Genomic DNA, 17,322 nt, shown 5'->3' with positions numbered 1-17,322 from the left:
CGTACAAGGTTACTTCCAGAAAATGTGGAGATGATGATGTTCATCAAAATGAATTATAATCAGTTCCTCCGTGGAGACATTCACCAGCAGCAATTGCCTCCAGAAAGTACACGGGGACCTGAGATGGTGGATTCCAGTGGGGACGAATTAATAATCTGTGAGGAGGGGGATGTACACAGTGAAAGGGGTGAGGAATCGGAGGATGATGATGAGGTGGACATCTTGCCTCTGTAGAGCCAGTTTGTGCAAGGAGAGATTGATTGCTTCTTTTTTGGTGGGGCCCAAACCAACCAGTCATTTCAGTCACAGTCGTGTGGCAGACCCTGTCACTGAAATGATGGGTTCGTTAAAGTGTGCATGTCCTGTTTATACAACATAAGGGTGGGTGGGAGGGCCCAAGGACAATTCCATCTTGCACCTCTTTTTTCTTTCATTTTTCTTTGCAAAATTGGGGACAATTTTTTTGAAGGGCCATCCTGCCTGACACTGCAGTGCCACTCCTAGATGGGCCAGGTGTTTGTGTCGGCCACTTGTGTCGCTTAGCTTAGCCATCCAGCGACCTTGGTGCGCCTCTTTTTTTCTTTGCATCATGTGCTGTTTGGGGACTATTTTCTTGAAGTGCCATCCTGCCTGACACTGCAGTGCCACTCCTAGATGGGCCAGGTGTTTGTGTCGGCCACTTGCGTCGCTTAGCTTAGTCACACAGCGACCTTGGTGCGCCTCTTTTTTTCTTTGCATCATGTGCTGTTTGGGGACAATTTTTTTGAAGTGCCATCCTGCCTGACACTGCAATGCCACTCCTAGATGGGCCAGGTGTTTGTGTCGGCCACTTGTGTCGCTTAGCTTAGCCATCCAGCGACCTCGGTGCAGATTGTAGGACTAAAAATAATATTGTGAGGTGTTCAGAATAGACTGGAAATGAGTGGAAATTATGGTAATTGAGGTTAATAATACTATGGGATCAAAATGACCCCCAAATTCTGATTTAAGCTGTTTTTTAGGGTTTTATGAAAAAAACACCCGAATCCAAAACACACCCGAATCCGACAAAAAAATTTCGGTGAGGTTTTGCCAAAACGCGTCCGAATCCAAAACACGGCCGCGGAACCGAATCCAAAACCAAAACACAAAACCCGAAAAATGTCCGGTGCACATAAATAATAAATAATGGACTCCAATCATAAAGCAGAGGGATAATAATACAATAGTGTGGTGTTCCAAGGTTTATTTTAACCTGCTTATTTTGATCTCTATTTGCTAAGTGATTTGTCAAATAAAAAAATATTGCAAAAAATTGTGCGAACGTAGATTAACTGGAACTGGTTAATTCATTACTGTTTTTTATATACTGTAAATACTGTGCACATATAATTTGCAGAACAGCTTAATTTATCTGTTTTTATCTTTTCATTTAGAAGAAAACTAACCACGTATATTAAAAACCAACATATAAACCAAATAATACAAAATAAAAGCTAACACTGTACCGGCAATTGACCCAGGAATATGCACATACAGTACTTTTATGAAATCTAGATGATAATTATTTGTCAAGCTTATATCAAAGCTTCACACTGTACTAAAACAGAAGGATATTAATCAGCATCAAGAATTTCAGTTTCAACAGGTCATAGGTATGGTCACATTATGTTAGTAAGATGAGTAGCAATCTATAGCATCCATAGGTTACTTAGTAATCTATTCAACGTCATCAATATTCTAAATGGAGCATGAAGATGTTGTATAGTGTGCCATGTTTTAGAAGACCAATTTTGAAGATAAAACATCTCTAAAATAGATCCTCTCAGCTGTTTTAGGCATCTAATTATACAGCTGTTAGGAGGATCTGTTTAACATAATGTCCATTACTTTTTCTTGCAACACAAAGTCTGCAATGTATAAAGGTGCAAAGTTCAGAACAACTTGTATTATGCGGTTCTATAAAACATAATATTCCTATGTCCTTGACATGTTTCTCATTCTCTGCATGTTTGGTGGAGAAGTCATTAATTTGTAAAGTAATTAAAAGCATTGATATAAATGTTTTGACTAAAATCATTTATGCGGTTTTCTGATGTAGATCTAACCTGCAAACCATATACTGTAAGTTATGTTCTAGAGATCTACATGGTGATTCATAAGTTGCAGTACGCCCTTTTGTTTCAAAAACTGTGCAGGAAATGGGAAAACTGAATACTCCAGTAAGGTTTGGGTGAGGTGGGCTATCTTTTAGGGTATGTACCGAACATGGGCGCCATCTTGAAATTGTCCATCTTGAATCTAAGTCACTTTTCCCATTTTCTGCACAGTTTTTGAAACAAAAGGGTGTACTGCAAATTTTGAATCACCCTATATTTATCAAGTGTTGATAAGCCTACACAGGTTACCCTGGATGGATAAACAATGCCTAGAAGTGATAACAAAATGAAGGAGTTGCAGTGTACTAAAGTTAGAAGCAGAACCCTTATATAACTGTCTGTTCCAAATATGTTTCATCCAATCCAATGGTGTACCAGGTGATGCAGCCATCTTGGGTTCACTGCAAAGGTTACAAATAATCTTTGAGAAAAATCCATAAAAGAAACAAAGACATACTGTATATGGGTGACTAAAACACGTGTAGTATAATCAGCACTGAATGTATAGATCCAATTGGTTTGTACCCTGCCCAAGAAAGAACTACCTGAGGCAGCCATATGGGGTGCACTGCATAGGTTACATTTGACAAGGTGTGCAATTAACAGGAGAATAACATTCTTGTGGTCGGGGAAGAAGAAGAAAAAATAGAAAGGCAGGAAACAGCAGTATTAAAACAATGGTGACAGCACTACATAAACTATGGTTAACAAAAAAACTAAAAATAGTAACAAGCTTAATGTCTCCCTTCCTCAAGAGTGCAGTCATGTCACATCTAGCCATTATTGAGTGCGACTGGGCCTCTGTACAAGACTGTCTCTGAACCCATGATGTACATCGTAACATAACAACCAATGTGACAAAAATAGACATGAGTGAGGACACAGTTGGGGGGGAGGGGGAGTAATACCTTATATAGATCCTAGTGTTCCCCCTAGGAATTTTGCAGGGCACAGGTATGCTGGGGTAGTATGCACATGTGCACAAAAAGGATGAGGAGGCACGGTCTGGCCCTCTCGACATCACTAATGGGTTTGTGCCCCAGCCATCGGTATCATTGATGGGGGCATGCCCAGCACCTACAGAGGTGCTGGGCTTCCCCCAAGATCTACCTTCAATGTGAATAGATTCTGTGCACATTGGCGCATAATCTACTTATGTGGTAGTGGCAGGCATCCTTACATCTCAGCTGTATTGTGTACTGAGAATTAATTGTTACCTGTGCTCGGTATTAGTTTTTCAATTATTGTAATGTTAACTTTTGTGTACCCTATATTGTTCTAATGTGTGCCGTATGTACAGCGCTGCAAAACACTTTTGGCGCCTTATAAATAAAACAAAATAATAATTATATATATATATATATATATATATATATATATATATATATAAACATGAAGATGGTTTTTATCTGTGAAGAAAGGAGAGATGGGATTTCAATTCCGGTTCTAACTCTGCATCCTTGGAATGACATCCTTAGAATGCAGCCTTCACAAATGCAGACCAAGGAAAACTTGATATAATACTTTCCAATTGACTGTAAACATTACTAATTCTGAATTAGAAATAATTAGGCTAGAGAAGATATTGCACAATAAAGATCAATGAAGAAATAAAATAAAAAAATAAAAAAATTAAGAGCATTTTCAATGGTAATGGATACAAACTTGAAATCCATTTACTACAATAAACTAATTTGTGTATAAAAGATAAATGTAGTATTCACTGAATCATTACAATGCATTAACAATTATCAAACAGCTTCTTATCAATGAGCCTTGGAAAGGATATACAGGTTGAGCATCCCTTATCCAAACTGCTTGGGACCAGAGGAATTTTGGATATCGGATGTTTCCGTATTTTGGAATAATTGCATACCATAATGAGATATTATGGTGATGGGACCTAAATCTAAGCACAGAATGCATTTATGTTACATATACACCTTATGCACACAGCCTGAAGGTCATTTAAAAAAAAAGTTTTGTGAGAAAAGGAGTATCTTTGTTCCAGATATATAGGAGTCAGTCTTTATCTGAAGGGATTTCCTTTCCCCTCAGTGTGAGTCTAAACAGTGTGCCCAGAGGCGGTTCTTTTGTCAATAATTGATCGTAGGTGGAGGTCGTGTTCTGGGAGGCCGGCGTCCCGGCCTGCCAGGTGCAACTTACCCTCACAATGTGATGTTTAGTTCTCTTTGTTCACTCTGTGGTGAGTGATGATGTGGCCACTTGCGCTGTTTCTGCTGTATCCATCCCCGGTGGTGCTCCTCAGCAGACAGGGCTGGAAGCCTTCCTGGCTCTGCTGCTAGGCTGCCGGGTCCCGCCGGAAGCCGCACTGAACAACCGGAAGTTGCGTTGCCGAAATGCTCCGCTTCTTCCTATGTCCTGTTCGGTCTCAACGGCCGCTCCACTCGCCGGCCGGCGAGGAGTCTTGTGGATGTAGTTTGCGGTGATGTGCTGGCAAGCTTGAGGTGTCTGCATGGATCTGTTTCCAACGCGTTTCGGCCGCAACTGGCCTTCTTCAAGGATTCAGAGTGCTGTCCCATGGGGTTCTTTTATTGGTATTTCTGACCAATCGGATGCGGTGGGTGTGGTTCCAAATGGGTGATTGATGTTGTGGTGGGTGTGGTTCCAAATGGGTGATTGATGTTTCCATGGAAATGCTTCATTTAGTGCATCTGTTCATTTCAAACACTAGTGTGCCAGACTTTTTTACTTTTATGGTATGGTGTTTGACGACAACGTGTATGTCCCATATATAGATAGTGGTTTCTTGGTCATATGTATCAACATACATGAATAGTAGTTCTACGGTTAAGTAGAGATATCATTTTCTACAAACATATCACATTTGCATATGTATTCATGTCTATGTATCAGTGGATATGGGTGTCTGGTTTTCCAGTTTCCGATAGTGTGCTCCAACCTGTAATAATTATTTGACTAGTATGCTGTTGTTAAAGTCAGTGTTGAGACCTTTCGGTGCCATGGTTTTGAGATTAAAGATCCATTTTAATTCGTTCCTATCCAATATTTTATTGAAATCCCCACCTTTCCAATTTCTGAGTGGTTTCTCTATTGCTATGAAGAACAAAGTGGTGTGATTTGCCCCATGTACTTCTTTGTAATGTTTTGATATGCTGTGGTTCGCATATCCAATTTTGATGTTTCTTAGATGTTCATATATCCTATTTTTTAATGGTCTGATGGTTCTGCCTATATATTCTAGCCCACACGGGCATCTCAGTAGGTATATCACCCCCTTACTTTCACATGAGACTTCATGTTTGATTTTGAATGACTCATTTATCGTGGAGGAGTGGAATTCCTCTATTCTCTTTGTGGTGGTCTTGTGTGTGATCTTGCAGCCTGAGCATTTGCCACAATAGTGAAAGCCCGTATGGTGTTCTGTGTATGGTAACGTAGTTTGTCCCTTTGCTGATAATTTGAGATGGTTCCTTACCAATTTCTGCTTAATGTCAGGGGCTTTCCTGTAGACTATGTGTGGTCTGTCATCCAAGATTTTATTAAGGTCCTCATCTTTCCTTAGTATACTCCAATGTGTTTGCAATGTCTTCTCTATTTGTTTGGCTGCTCTGTTATATTGGGTTTTGAAGTAGGTCCTCTCTCCTGGGGAATTCCGTGGTTTAGTTTTGTCCTGTAGCAGTGTTTGTCTGTCTAAGTGTAATGTTTCTGCAAATGCTTTGTCTACCAGTTCGGAGGCGTATTTATTTTCCAAGAATTGGTCTCCCAGCTGTTTCCCCTGTGTCTTGAAATCACCCACATCTGAGCAATTTCTCCTAATTCTCATGAATTGCCCCTTAGGTATATTTTGAAGCCATGTGTTGTGGTGTCCACTGGTTGCTAGGATGTAACGGTTGACATCCACATCCTTCCTGAATGTTTTTGTCTGTAATGAATTGTCTTTAATGAAGATCTCCAAATCCAGAAATGGAAACATACCTAAGGGGCAATTCATGAGAATTAGGAGAAATTGCTCAGATGTGGGTGATTTTAAGACACAAGGGAAACAGCTGGGGGACCAATTCTTGGAAAAGAAATACGCCCCCGAACTGGTAGACAAAGCATTTACAGAAACATTACACTTAGACAGACAGACACTATTACAGGACAAAACTAAACCACGGAATTCCCCAGGAGAGAGGACCTACTTCATAACCCAATATAACAGAGCAGCCAAACAAATAGAGAAGACATTGCAAACACATTGGAGTATACTAAGGAAAGATGAGGACCTTAATAAAATCTTGGATGACAGACCACACATAGTCTACAGGAAAGCCCCTGACATTAAGCAGAAATTGGTAAGGAACCATCTCAAATTATCAGCAAAGGGACAAACTACGTTACCATACACAGAACACCATACGGGCTTTCACTATTGTGGCAAATGCTCAGGCTGCAAGATCACACACAAGACCACCACAAAGAGAATAGAGGAATTCCACTCCTCCACGATAAATGAGTCATTCAAAATCAAACATGAAGTCTCATGTGAAAGTAAGGGGGTGATATACCTACTGAGATGCCCGTGTGGGCTAGAATATATAGGCAGAACCATCAGACCATTAAAAAATAGGATATATGAACATATAAGAAACATCAAAATTGGATATGAGAACCACAGCGTATCAAAACATTACAAAGAAGTACATGGGGCAAATCCCACCACTTTGTTCTTCATAGCAATAGAGAAACCACTCAGAAATTGGAGAGGTGGGGATTTCAATAAAATATTGGATAGGAACGAATTAAAATGGATCTTTAATCTCAAAACCATGGCACCGAAAGGTCTCAACATTGACTTTAACAACAGCATACTAGTCAAATAATTATTACAGGTTGGAGCACACTATCGGACACTGAAAAACCAGACACCCATATCCACTGATACATAGACATGAATACATATGCAAATGTGATATGTTTGTAGAAAATGATATCTCTACTTAACCGTAGAACTACTATTCATGTATGTTGATACATATGACCAAGAACCCACTATCTATATATGGGACATACACGTTGTCGTCAAACACCATACCATAAAAGTAAAAAAGTCTGGCACACTACTGTTTGAAATGAACAGATGCACTAAGTGAAGCATTTCCATGGAAACATCAATCACCCATTTGGAACCACACCCACCACAACATCAATCACCCATTTGGAACCACACCCACTGCATCCGATTGGTCAGAAACACCAATAAAAGAACCCCATGGGACAGCACTCTGAATCCTTGAAGAAGGCCAGTTGCGGCCGAAACTCGTTGGAAACAGATCCATGCAGACACCTCAAGCTTGCCAGCACATCACCGCAAACTACATCCACAAGACTCCTCGCCGGCCGGCGAGTGGAGCGGCCGTTGAGACCGCACAGGACATAGGAAGAAGCAGAGCGTTGTGGCAACGCAACTTCCGGTTGTTCAGTGCGGCTTCCGGCGGGACCCGGCAGCCTAGCAGCAGAGCCAGGAAGGCTTCCAGCCCTGTCTGCTGAGGAGCACCACCGGGGATGGATACAGCGGAAACAGCGCAAGTGGCCACATCATCACTCACCACAGAGTGAACAAAGAGAACTAAACATCACATCATGAGGGTAAGTTGCACCTGGCAGGCCGGGACGCCGGCCTCCCAGAACACGACCTCCACCTACGATCAATTATTGACAAAAGAACCGCCTCTGGGCACACTGTTTAGACTCACACTGAGGGGAAAGGAAATCCCTTCAGATAAAGACTGACTCCTATATATCTGGAACAAAGATACTCCTTTTCTCACAAAACTTTTTTTTTTTTAGGATATTCATCAAGCGGCAATACCATAATTTATTTCATCTTGTGTTTAATTTCCCTATACATCGGATGTTCACACAATATGCATGTTACTATTTGCAAATAAGGGCATTTATGTGTAATCACAATATCATCAATTATATATGAATTATTGTACCTTCTGTTATACTAAGCATTGTGACTTATAAAAGGTATTTACAGATCATAGAGATACATCATTTCTCACATACAAACACCAAATAGAGGGTGAGCGCAGGTATCGAAAACCTGTACGATAACACTAGCCTTAGAGTCTGGACAACTCTCCAGATACCAGCAGCCCCCTTGAACAAGATACACATACTGTGCGCTCCACGCAAACCCCTTGATTCCATGAAGGTCATTTAATGCAATATTTTTAATAACTTTGATTATTAAACAAAGTTTGTGCACATTGAGCCATCAAAGAACAAAGGTTTCACTATCTCACACTCACTCAAAAAAGTCTGTATAACGGAATATTTGGATTTGGGTACTCAACCTGTAACAACATGCAAATAAACCACCCAACCTAAAAACATGCAAACTAAGTATACAGGATAATTGCACAGAGAGAACATATTACTAATATAATGCAGATCATTTTTTTCTTAGTATGTACAATGTTTAATCAGAATTTTTTTATCAGGGTTTGCATACCTTGCACAGTGCAAGAACAAAACACATTTACATGCTTAATAAAAGTGCAGCTCAATTAGAAAGGGTGACACCCCCACCAGTGTATCAAATATGTGAAAATTAAGGTTACTATTCAAGCAGTCAGTCTGTATCCCAGCGCCGAATTAAGGTCCACATGGGCCTAGGGCTGAAAATGATCAAGGTCCTGTTATGAGATATTTAGGAGGTGTGGCTAATGCGGTGTAGGTGGGACCAAAGACATATGGGCATGTACACTCTACACTATAAGCCCTAATGTCTCCCAAAATATGTAAAAGTAGAATAACAGCATCACTTTGTGAGTAACTTAGAAATATGATTTTAATTCTCATTATATATGGCATTCATGTGGCCAGCTGGACAGTTCATCATCATCATCATGCTGCCATGGTGATGGGCCTATTTTGATCTGGGGCCTGGAGCTGTAGCTCCATCTGCCCCATTGTTAGTCTGGCCCTGCTGTATCATTTAACCTTTGAGCAATGGTGCTCCACTCTTGACAGGGACACTGAACACCTATATACAAGTACCTGTACTTTTAGTGGATTTTATGTATACAGCTATACAAATTTAAATCTTTGTAATAAAATTAATACAATATGAGAAGTATTTCATTTAATTGAGATTCATTGTATTCTGAATCAAGGATTTGACTTATACAGCACTGTACTGAACTTTATTTATAATGTTATACCCTTTTTCCACTGAGACCCGGGAAATTCCCAGGTCTATCAACCCAGCAATTTCCCGGGTCTCAGCTCCGTGACCCTGGTCAGGAGTACGTCGGCAACCTGAGACTTAGGCTCATATTTATCAAGTCTCAGAGAGAGATAAATTGCATGGTGATAAAGTACCAACCAAGCAGCTCCTGTCATGTTACAGCCTGTGTCTGAAAAAGGACAGTTAGGAGCAGACTGGTTGGTACTTTATCACCATGCAATTTATCACTCTCCAAGGCTTAATAAATCTGTGGCCATGTTTGAAAAATGACAGGAGTTGGTTGGTTGGTAATCTATCTCCATCTACTTTATCTCTCCTCAAGGCTTTAGTACTGTACATAGACCCCTGAGAATCAAGCATCAGAAATACCCAGGATTACATACAAGAGCCTCTGGACTAATCTTCCAGACTTAAAAAGTTAAATGGGAAATACAAAATCTACTGGTATCATTAATTTAGGTATATAACATCTCAAATCTCCCACATAATCCCAGTGGAAGAGGACCTCCAACAGACATTCATTAGGAATCAGAGGGAGTTCCTAACGTCCAAATGTCTAAACCACAGAAAAATGCAAGTATTCAACAAGTTACATCAAACAATCTTCCCAAAATATGGACTACACAGTCTAGGGTTGCTATGATATCCCTTCAATCAGGAAATCCGCAACTGCAAATGACTTTGTCAGACTAAAAATCATGTATGTCCAATCTGACAATGTGACAAATGACACTGCGGGAGCTCACATAGTGCATATGCATTGGTGAGATCCACGGGAGGAGAACCATTGAGGTGGCTGCATGAGGACTTTGGCATCAGGGAGAGGAACTTATCACAGACTGCAGGAAAGGTCTGTAAAAGTAAGCAGGAACTTTGTTCATGCACCCTCTACACACACTGTAGCTGGAGCCCTAATAAAGAGTAGAGACTGCCATTTTTGTAGCTCCGTGAAACCCAGTGCCAGTAGCATAGAGTGCATTCTACTACATTATAGCGCTCATTATGATCAAAAGAGCAGCCTAGCTACCAGGTAACCCGTGAGTGTCTGGCACTACTCACAGGCAAGATACACTTTGTAGGTATAGAGTAGTTGGACAGAATAAAGCAAGCTACAGCACAGAGGAGCCCAGAAAGGAACTCCATAAAGCCAGTGGACTTGGCCATTCATTCTCTGCATAGCAGCTGAAACTTAGTATCTGCACACTCAGGATATATTAATTTCATATTAATATAAAAAAAGATTCCCTGTGGTGGGCACACTCGGACTGATATAATTTCTTAAAGTCAAATATCTGTTATGATAGATGACCACAGATTCTAAAATATAACCTTTATTATAATCTTTAAAACATTAGCGAAATATAGTGCATGTGAATTAAATTGTGAAATTGTGAAAAATTGAATAAAGTGAATTAAAAAGCTCAGCCACTGTAGTTATGTATTACTTCACTATCTCTAGTATCTTAACAGTGTTTCAATATTTGTAACAATATTAGTTGCCAGATGTCTTGTAATGATACATTTGTATCTGGGAGTAAACAGCTCCCAGGTGTAATTAAATTATACCACCACTATTATAGTTTAACTCCGTTTTTCCCGTATGCGCATCACTGACTATAATACACTCTGTTATCAATGCTTAAGTGGTGGGCCATATCATTTATCAAAGTGCCTTATATAAATATATAAATATATTGATTACTGCTAAGGGGATTAATGTCCCTGTGCTACTGTCCCAAGTAGATATCTATATGATGACTTGTGTGTGTATTGATTCTATCCTTATCTTAAACTCCCCTTAGTCCTGTCTAACAAGGGATAATCCACGGACAATTGGGGCTTATTCTCTCTACATTTTATGTGTGTGTATCACTAATATTGAAGGTGCTCTATTCTGTATGGCAATGAACCATATTCATTCATGTATCCACATCAATTGCACATACATATGATATATTATAAGATTTTTATAGTGCATGACCATACAGCTTTTGTTTATTGTGAATAATAGAAAAGTTATTTCTTTTATAATGTAATAAAGGTGCTCAGTTCTACATAGCAGTCACCCATATTTCTAATTCACATCTTCAGCACCAATTGTACACGTATATGTAGTGTATTGTAGGTTTATTTATATCACATTTGTCATACAGCTTTTGTTTATAATGGGACAGTGTTTAATATTGTATTTAGCACATACATTTTCCTTTGTTCCTGTATGTGGTAACGCAGTGCACTTATGCTGCCCACACAATACACTAAATATACCCACAATATGACTGGGACCGTAATTTATCCCCTCAATGTAATGCCGCTTGCACTCTATGTGACAGTTATTTGCGGGGCCACCACACTTGAATCTAACAATATGAAGCCCTAAATCGGCAATGCCCTCAGCTCTCTCACGCCGCGTGTATCAGCGGGAAGCCGCTGACCGCTGATCTCCTGTATGAGACCATCCGCGTGGCTTAGTATTCTCAGTAGGGGCCGTCTTTAGTGTGGTGTGCATGCAGTTGCACCCACGGTGGCAACAGCTCCTATTATAAGGCACAAACACTTAACTATAAGAGCACCCTTACTAGACAGGCAACATGAATTTGAACAGTGGCTAGGCTAAATATTAAAAGGACACATAGTAAGTGCGTCCGATCTCCTAACGATCGTTTCGCATTTGCTTAGTCATAGGAGATGACCAGTATGCAGTGTCTACACTGAGTAAAATAGTACATCATACTGAAGAGGAGGAACTGAAGGGGTGGATCTTAGGCTGCACATTATACAGCACACCAAATGGATTTCGACGTCTGTGCTAGGCTCTGATAATTGCAGGCTGACAGTGAGTTGTCGGCCTGAATTCTACAATGAGTCACTCAGACTCCTTATTAGTACTGCTAACGGCACTGGCTGTGGGTCCTTTCATTGCAGTGGGCACTAGTGCAATGCACTGGCTACACCACTGGTAATTATGCCCCTGATATAAGCTGCTTTGCAATAACTAGTTTACCTTCACCACTAGTTGTTTTAAGATTGCAAAGTAATTATGTATTACAGAACTAGCAGAGCCTTAATAAAGTCTGTAGCAGCCCCATAGGTCTGGTTGGGGTTAAGAAGAGAGGGGGGGGGGGGGGAGGGATGGGTTTTAGATATGCTAAACAATTTTTAATTTATCTTATTGCATTTTAAGATTGATATTTACCACAGCATGTCCAAATAAAATCTTGCTCAGAATACCATAGGAAAATGAATAAAAAATGATGCGTCACCTACCAGAATGGGTGTTCTGTTTAAAAACACACTTTAGGAGATCTGCTGCACTGGAAAAATCCAAAAAGCGATGTGCCTTTAAGTCTTCAAACCATTCACCAGTTTGCAGTTTCAAGCATTTTTTATCCAGACACCTTTTTCTTATCTTCCTATAAAACACAAACCATTCATTATAGAAGTACAGTGTTTCTGTGAAAAGATGAATGTATTAACAAAATGAGCAGAGACAATTTGTTTGTGTCCACCACAACCTACCTAATAAAGTGAAAGAAATTATACATAATCAGCAGTCCCAAATGTATGTCACTAAAATACATAAAATCATCAACTTTTGTCTTGATTATTGCAGCCTTTTACCTTCTTTTCTAGATAAAGGGGGTTATTCAATTACCCACAGTCAATGACCGCAGGTTATTGTATTGCTGGGAGCTATCCAATTAGCTTCCTCACCCCTGTGTCGGCATTTAACAGGGATTATGCTTTGGGTACCTCAGGCACCTGAAGCATATTCCACTATAAATTGTCTGCCTAAACCAGGATAACACATGGGATTGGGAATTTATCCACGATCCCATTTGTTTTTGCACGATCACGGGTCCGATTGGATATCACGATAATGACTATCGGTCATTAATCATGATATTCAGACATTTTGATTGTCCGAAATGGCATCAGGGCTAATTGGATACCCCCCATAGTCCTCCACACATGCACTGCTACCCAGCAGTAGATACAGTAATTTTAATGTCCCATATTAAGATGTCACATTTTCACCTCCATTTCCCAATTTTTTCTCACTGTATACTTCCAAAACAATTCTTTCATTTATCTTTTCAAACCTTTAAAACAGTCCTTGAGAACAAACTTCTTTGTTGAAACTGACCACATTCTTTAGTTATTCATCCTGTTCTAACATCAGTACTTGTATCTCGCTTATCCTTGAAAACTATTCAATACTGTCCATAAAAGCATTTCATTTCAGTATCTATTCAATGCAAAATGTTTCTCAGATAATTCAACTATGGTCCCTTACATATAATAAAAGCAATTATTTTCTAGTAAGCCCTTTGCTAAAGGAGGCTCATTATTCTGTGGCTGACATCACGCTTGAGTTTCCCAATACTGAATGATCAAGTAGAGTATATAGTATTATAGAAACCTGTTTACCTAAAATTAAAAATGGAGGCAATTCCCAGAATGTTCACTAGAAAGGCTATATATTGGCTTTTTAAATGAGAAACAACTCAGTGATCATCAGTAAATGGAGAAGAATCACACAGTTCTTCTAAATTTTGCCTCTATACGGCAAAGTCAATTATGGCTTAACTAATAATTAAGCAGCCACTGTGTTCTTGATTACTAAATATCAATTAATATATATATATATATATATATATATATATATATATATATATATATACACACACACACACACACACACACACACATGACTATATATTAGAGATGAGCGCCTGAAATTTTTCGGGTTTTGTGTTTTGGTTTTGGGTTCGGTTCCGCGGCCGTGTTTTGGGTTCGACCGCGTTTTGGCAAAACCTCACCGAATTTTTTTTGTCGGATTCGGGTGTGTTTTGGATTCGGGTGTTTTTTTCAAAAAACACTAAAAAACAGCTTAAATCATAGAATTTGGGGGTCATTTTGATCCCAAAGTATTATTAACCTCAAAAACCATAATTTACACTCATTTTCAGTCTATTCTGAATACCTCACACCTCACAATATTATTTTTAGTCCTAAAATTTGCACCAAGGTCGCTGTGTGAGTAAGATAAGCGACCCTAGTGGCCGACACAAACACCGGGCCCATCTAGGAGTGGCACTGCAGTGTCACGCAGGATGGCCCTTCCAAAAAACCCTCCCCAAACAGCACATGACGCAAAGAAAAAAAGAGGCGCAATGAGGTAGCTGTGTGAGTAAGATTAGCGACCCTAGTGGCCGACACAAACACCGGGCCCATCTAGGAGTGGCACTGCAGTGTCACGCAGGATGGCCCTTCCAAAAAACCCTCCCCAAACAGCACATGACGCAAAGAAAAAAAGAGGCGCAATGAGGTAGCTGTGTGAGTAAGATTAGCGACCCTAGTGGCCGACACAAACACCGGGCCCATCTAGGAGTGGCACTGCAGTGTCACGCAGGATGGCCCTTCCAAAAAACCCTCCCCAAACAGCACATGACGCAAAGAAAAAAAGAGGCGCAATGAGGTAGCTGTGTGAGTAAGATTAGCGACCCTAGTGGCCGACACAAACACCGGGCCCATCTAGGAGTGGCACTGCAGTGTCACGCAGGATGTCCCTTCCAAAAAACCCTCCCCAAACAGCACATGACGCAAAGAAAAAAAGAGGCGCAATGAGGTAGCTGACTGTGTGAGTAAGATTAGCGACCCTAGTGGCCGACACAAACACCGGGCCCATCTAGGAGTGGCACTGCAGTGTCACGCAGGATGTCCCTTCCAAAAAACCCTCCCCAAACAGCACATGACGCAAAGAAAAAAAGAGGCGCAATGAGGTAGCTGACTGTGTGAGTAAGATTAGCGACCCTAGTGGCCGACACAAACACCGGGCCCATCTAGGAGTGGCACTGCAGTGTCACGCAGGATGTCCCTTCCAAAAAACCCTCCCCAATCAGCACATGATGCAAAGAAAAAGAAAAGAAAAAAGAGGTGCAAGATGGAATTGTCCTTGGGCCCTCCCACCCACCCTTATGTTGTGTAAACAAAACAGGACATGCACACTTTAACCAACCCATCATTTCAGTGACAGGGTCTGCCACACGACTGTGACTGATATGACGGGTTGGTTTGGACCCCCCCCAAAAAAGAAGCAATTAATCTCTCCTTGCACAAACTGGCTCTACAGAGGCAAGATGTCCACCTCATCTTCACCCTCCGATATATCACCGTGTACATCCCCCTCCTCACAGATTATCAATTCGTCCCCACTGGAATCCACCACCTCAGCTCCCTGTGTACTTTGTGGAGGCAATTGCTGCTGGTCAATGTCTCCGCGGAGGAATTGATTATAATTCATTTTAATGAACATCATCTTCTCCACATTTTCTGGATGTAACCTCGTACGCCGATTGCTGACAAGGTGAGCGGCGGCACTAAACACTCTTTCGGAGTACACACTTGTGGGAGGGCAACTTAGGTAGAATAAAGCCAGTTTGTGCAAGGGCCTCCAAATTGCCTCTTTTTCCTGCCAGTATAAGTACGGACTGTGTGACGTGCCTACTTGGATGCGGTCACTCATATAATCCTCCACCATTCTATCAATGTTGAGAGAATCATATGCAGTGACAGTAGACGACATGTCCGTAATCGTTGTCAGGTCCTTCAGTCCGGACCAGATGTCAGCATCAGCAGTCGCTCCAGACTGCCCTGCATCACCGCCAGCGGGTGGGCTCGGAATTCTGAGCCTTTTCCTCGCACCCCCAGTTGCGGGAGAATGTGAAGGAGGAGATGTTGACAGGTCGCGTTCCGCTTGACTTGACAATTTTGTCACCAGCAGGTCTTTCAACCCCAGCAGACCTGTGTCTGCCGGAAAGAGAGATCCAAAGTAGGCTTTAAATCTAGGATCGAGCACGGTGGCCAAAATGTAGTGCTCTGATTTCAACAGATTGACCACCCGTGAATCCTTGTTAAGCGAATTAAGGGCTGCATCCACAAGTCCCACATGCCTAGCGGAATCGCTCCCTTTTAGCTCCTTCTTCAATGCCTCCAGCTTCTTCTGCAAAAGCCTGATGAGGGGAATGACCTGACTCAGGCTGGCAGTGTCTGAACTGACTTCACGTGTGGCAAGTTCAAAGGGCATCAGAACCTTGCACAACGTTGAAATCATTCTCCACTGCACTTGAGACAGGTGCATTCCACCTACTATATCGTGCTCAATTGTATAGGCTTGAATGGCCTTTTGCTGCTCCTTTAACCTCTGAAGCATATAGAGGGTTGAATTCCACCTCGTTACCACTTCTTGCTTCAGATGATGGCAGGGCAGGTTCAGTAGTTTTTGGTGGTGCTCCAGTCTTCTGTACGTGGTGCCTGTACGCCGAAAGTGTCCCGCAATTTTTCTGGCCACCGACAGCATCTCTTGCACGCCCCTGTCGTTTTTTAAAAAATTCTGCACCACCAAATTCAAGGTATGTGCAAAACATGGGACGTGCTGGAATTTGCCCATATTTAATGCACACACAATATTGCTGGCGTTGTCCGATGCCACAAATCCACAGGAGAGTCCAATTGGGGTAAGCCATTCCGCAATGATCTTCCTCAGTTGCCGTAAGAGGTTTTCAGCTGTGTGCGTATTCTGGAAAGCGGTGATACAAAGCGTAGCCTGCCTAGGAAAGAGTTGGCGTTTGCGAGATGCTGCTACTGGTGCCGCCGCTGCTGTTCTTGCGGCGGGAGTCCATACATCTACCCAGTGGGCTGTCACAGTCATATAGTCCTGACCCTGCCCTGCTCCACTTGTCCACATGTCCGTGGTTAAGTGGACATTGGGTACAACTGCATTTTTTAGGACACTGGTGAGTCTTTTTCTGACGTCCGTGTACATTCTCGGTATCGCCTGCCTAGAGAAGTGGAACCTAGATGGTATTTGGTAACGGGGGCACACTGCCTCAATAAATTGTCTAGTTCCCTGTGAACTAACGGCGGATACCGGACGCACGTCTAACACCAACA

General features: G+C 41.4%; 1 protein-coding gene across 4 annotated transcripts in view; it reads right to left on the bottom strand.

Annotated features, from left to right (window-relative positions):
* LOC134911569 (uncharacterized) overlaps nt 1-17,322 on the bottom strand; it is a 301,968-nt gene that overhangs the window by 204,487 nt on the left and 80,159 nt on the right. For all 4 annotated transcript variants that reach the window (XM_063919709.1, XM_063919706.1, XM_063919707.1 and 1 more), the window contains exon 2: nt 12,634-12,779. In XM_063919709.1, coding sequence (XP_063775779.1) covers nt 12,634-12,779 — 146 coding nt within the window. The remainder of the gene's footprint in view (nt 1-12,633; nt 12,780-17,322) is intronic.

This window comes from Pseudophryne corroboree, chromosome 4 (assembly GCF_028390025.1).
Source record: "Pseudophryne corroboree isolate aPseCor3 chromosome 4, aPseCor3.hap2, whole genome shotgun sequence".
NCBI lineage: Eukaryota > Metazoa > Chordata > Amphibia > Anura > Myobatrachidae > Pseudophryne > Pseudophryne corroboree.
The sequence above is the reverse complement of the archived record's forward strand: the minus strand, read 5'-3'. Positions and strand labels throughout refer to the sequence as shown.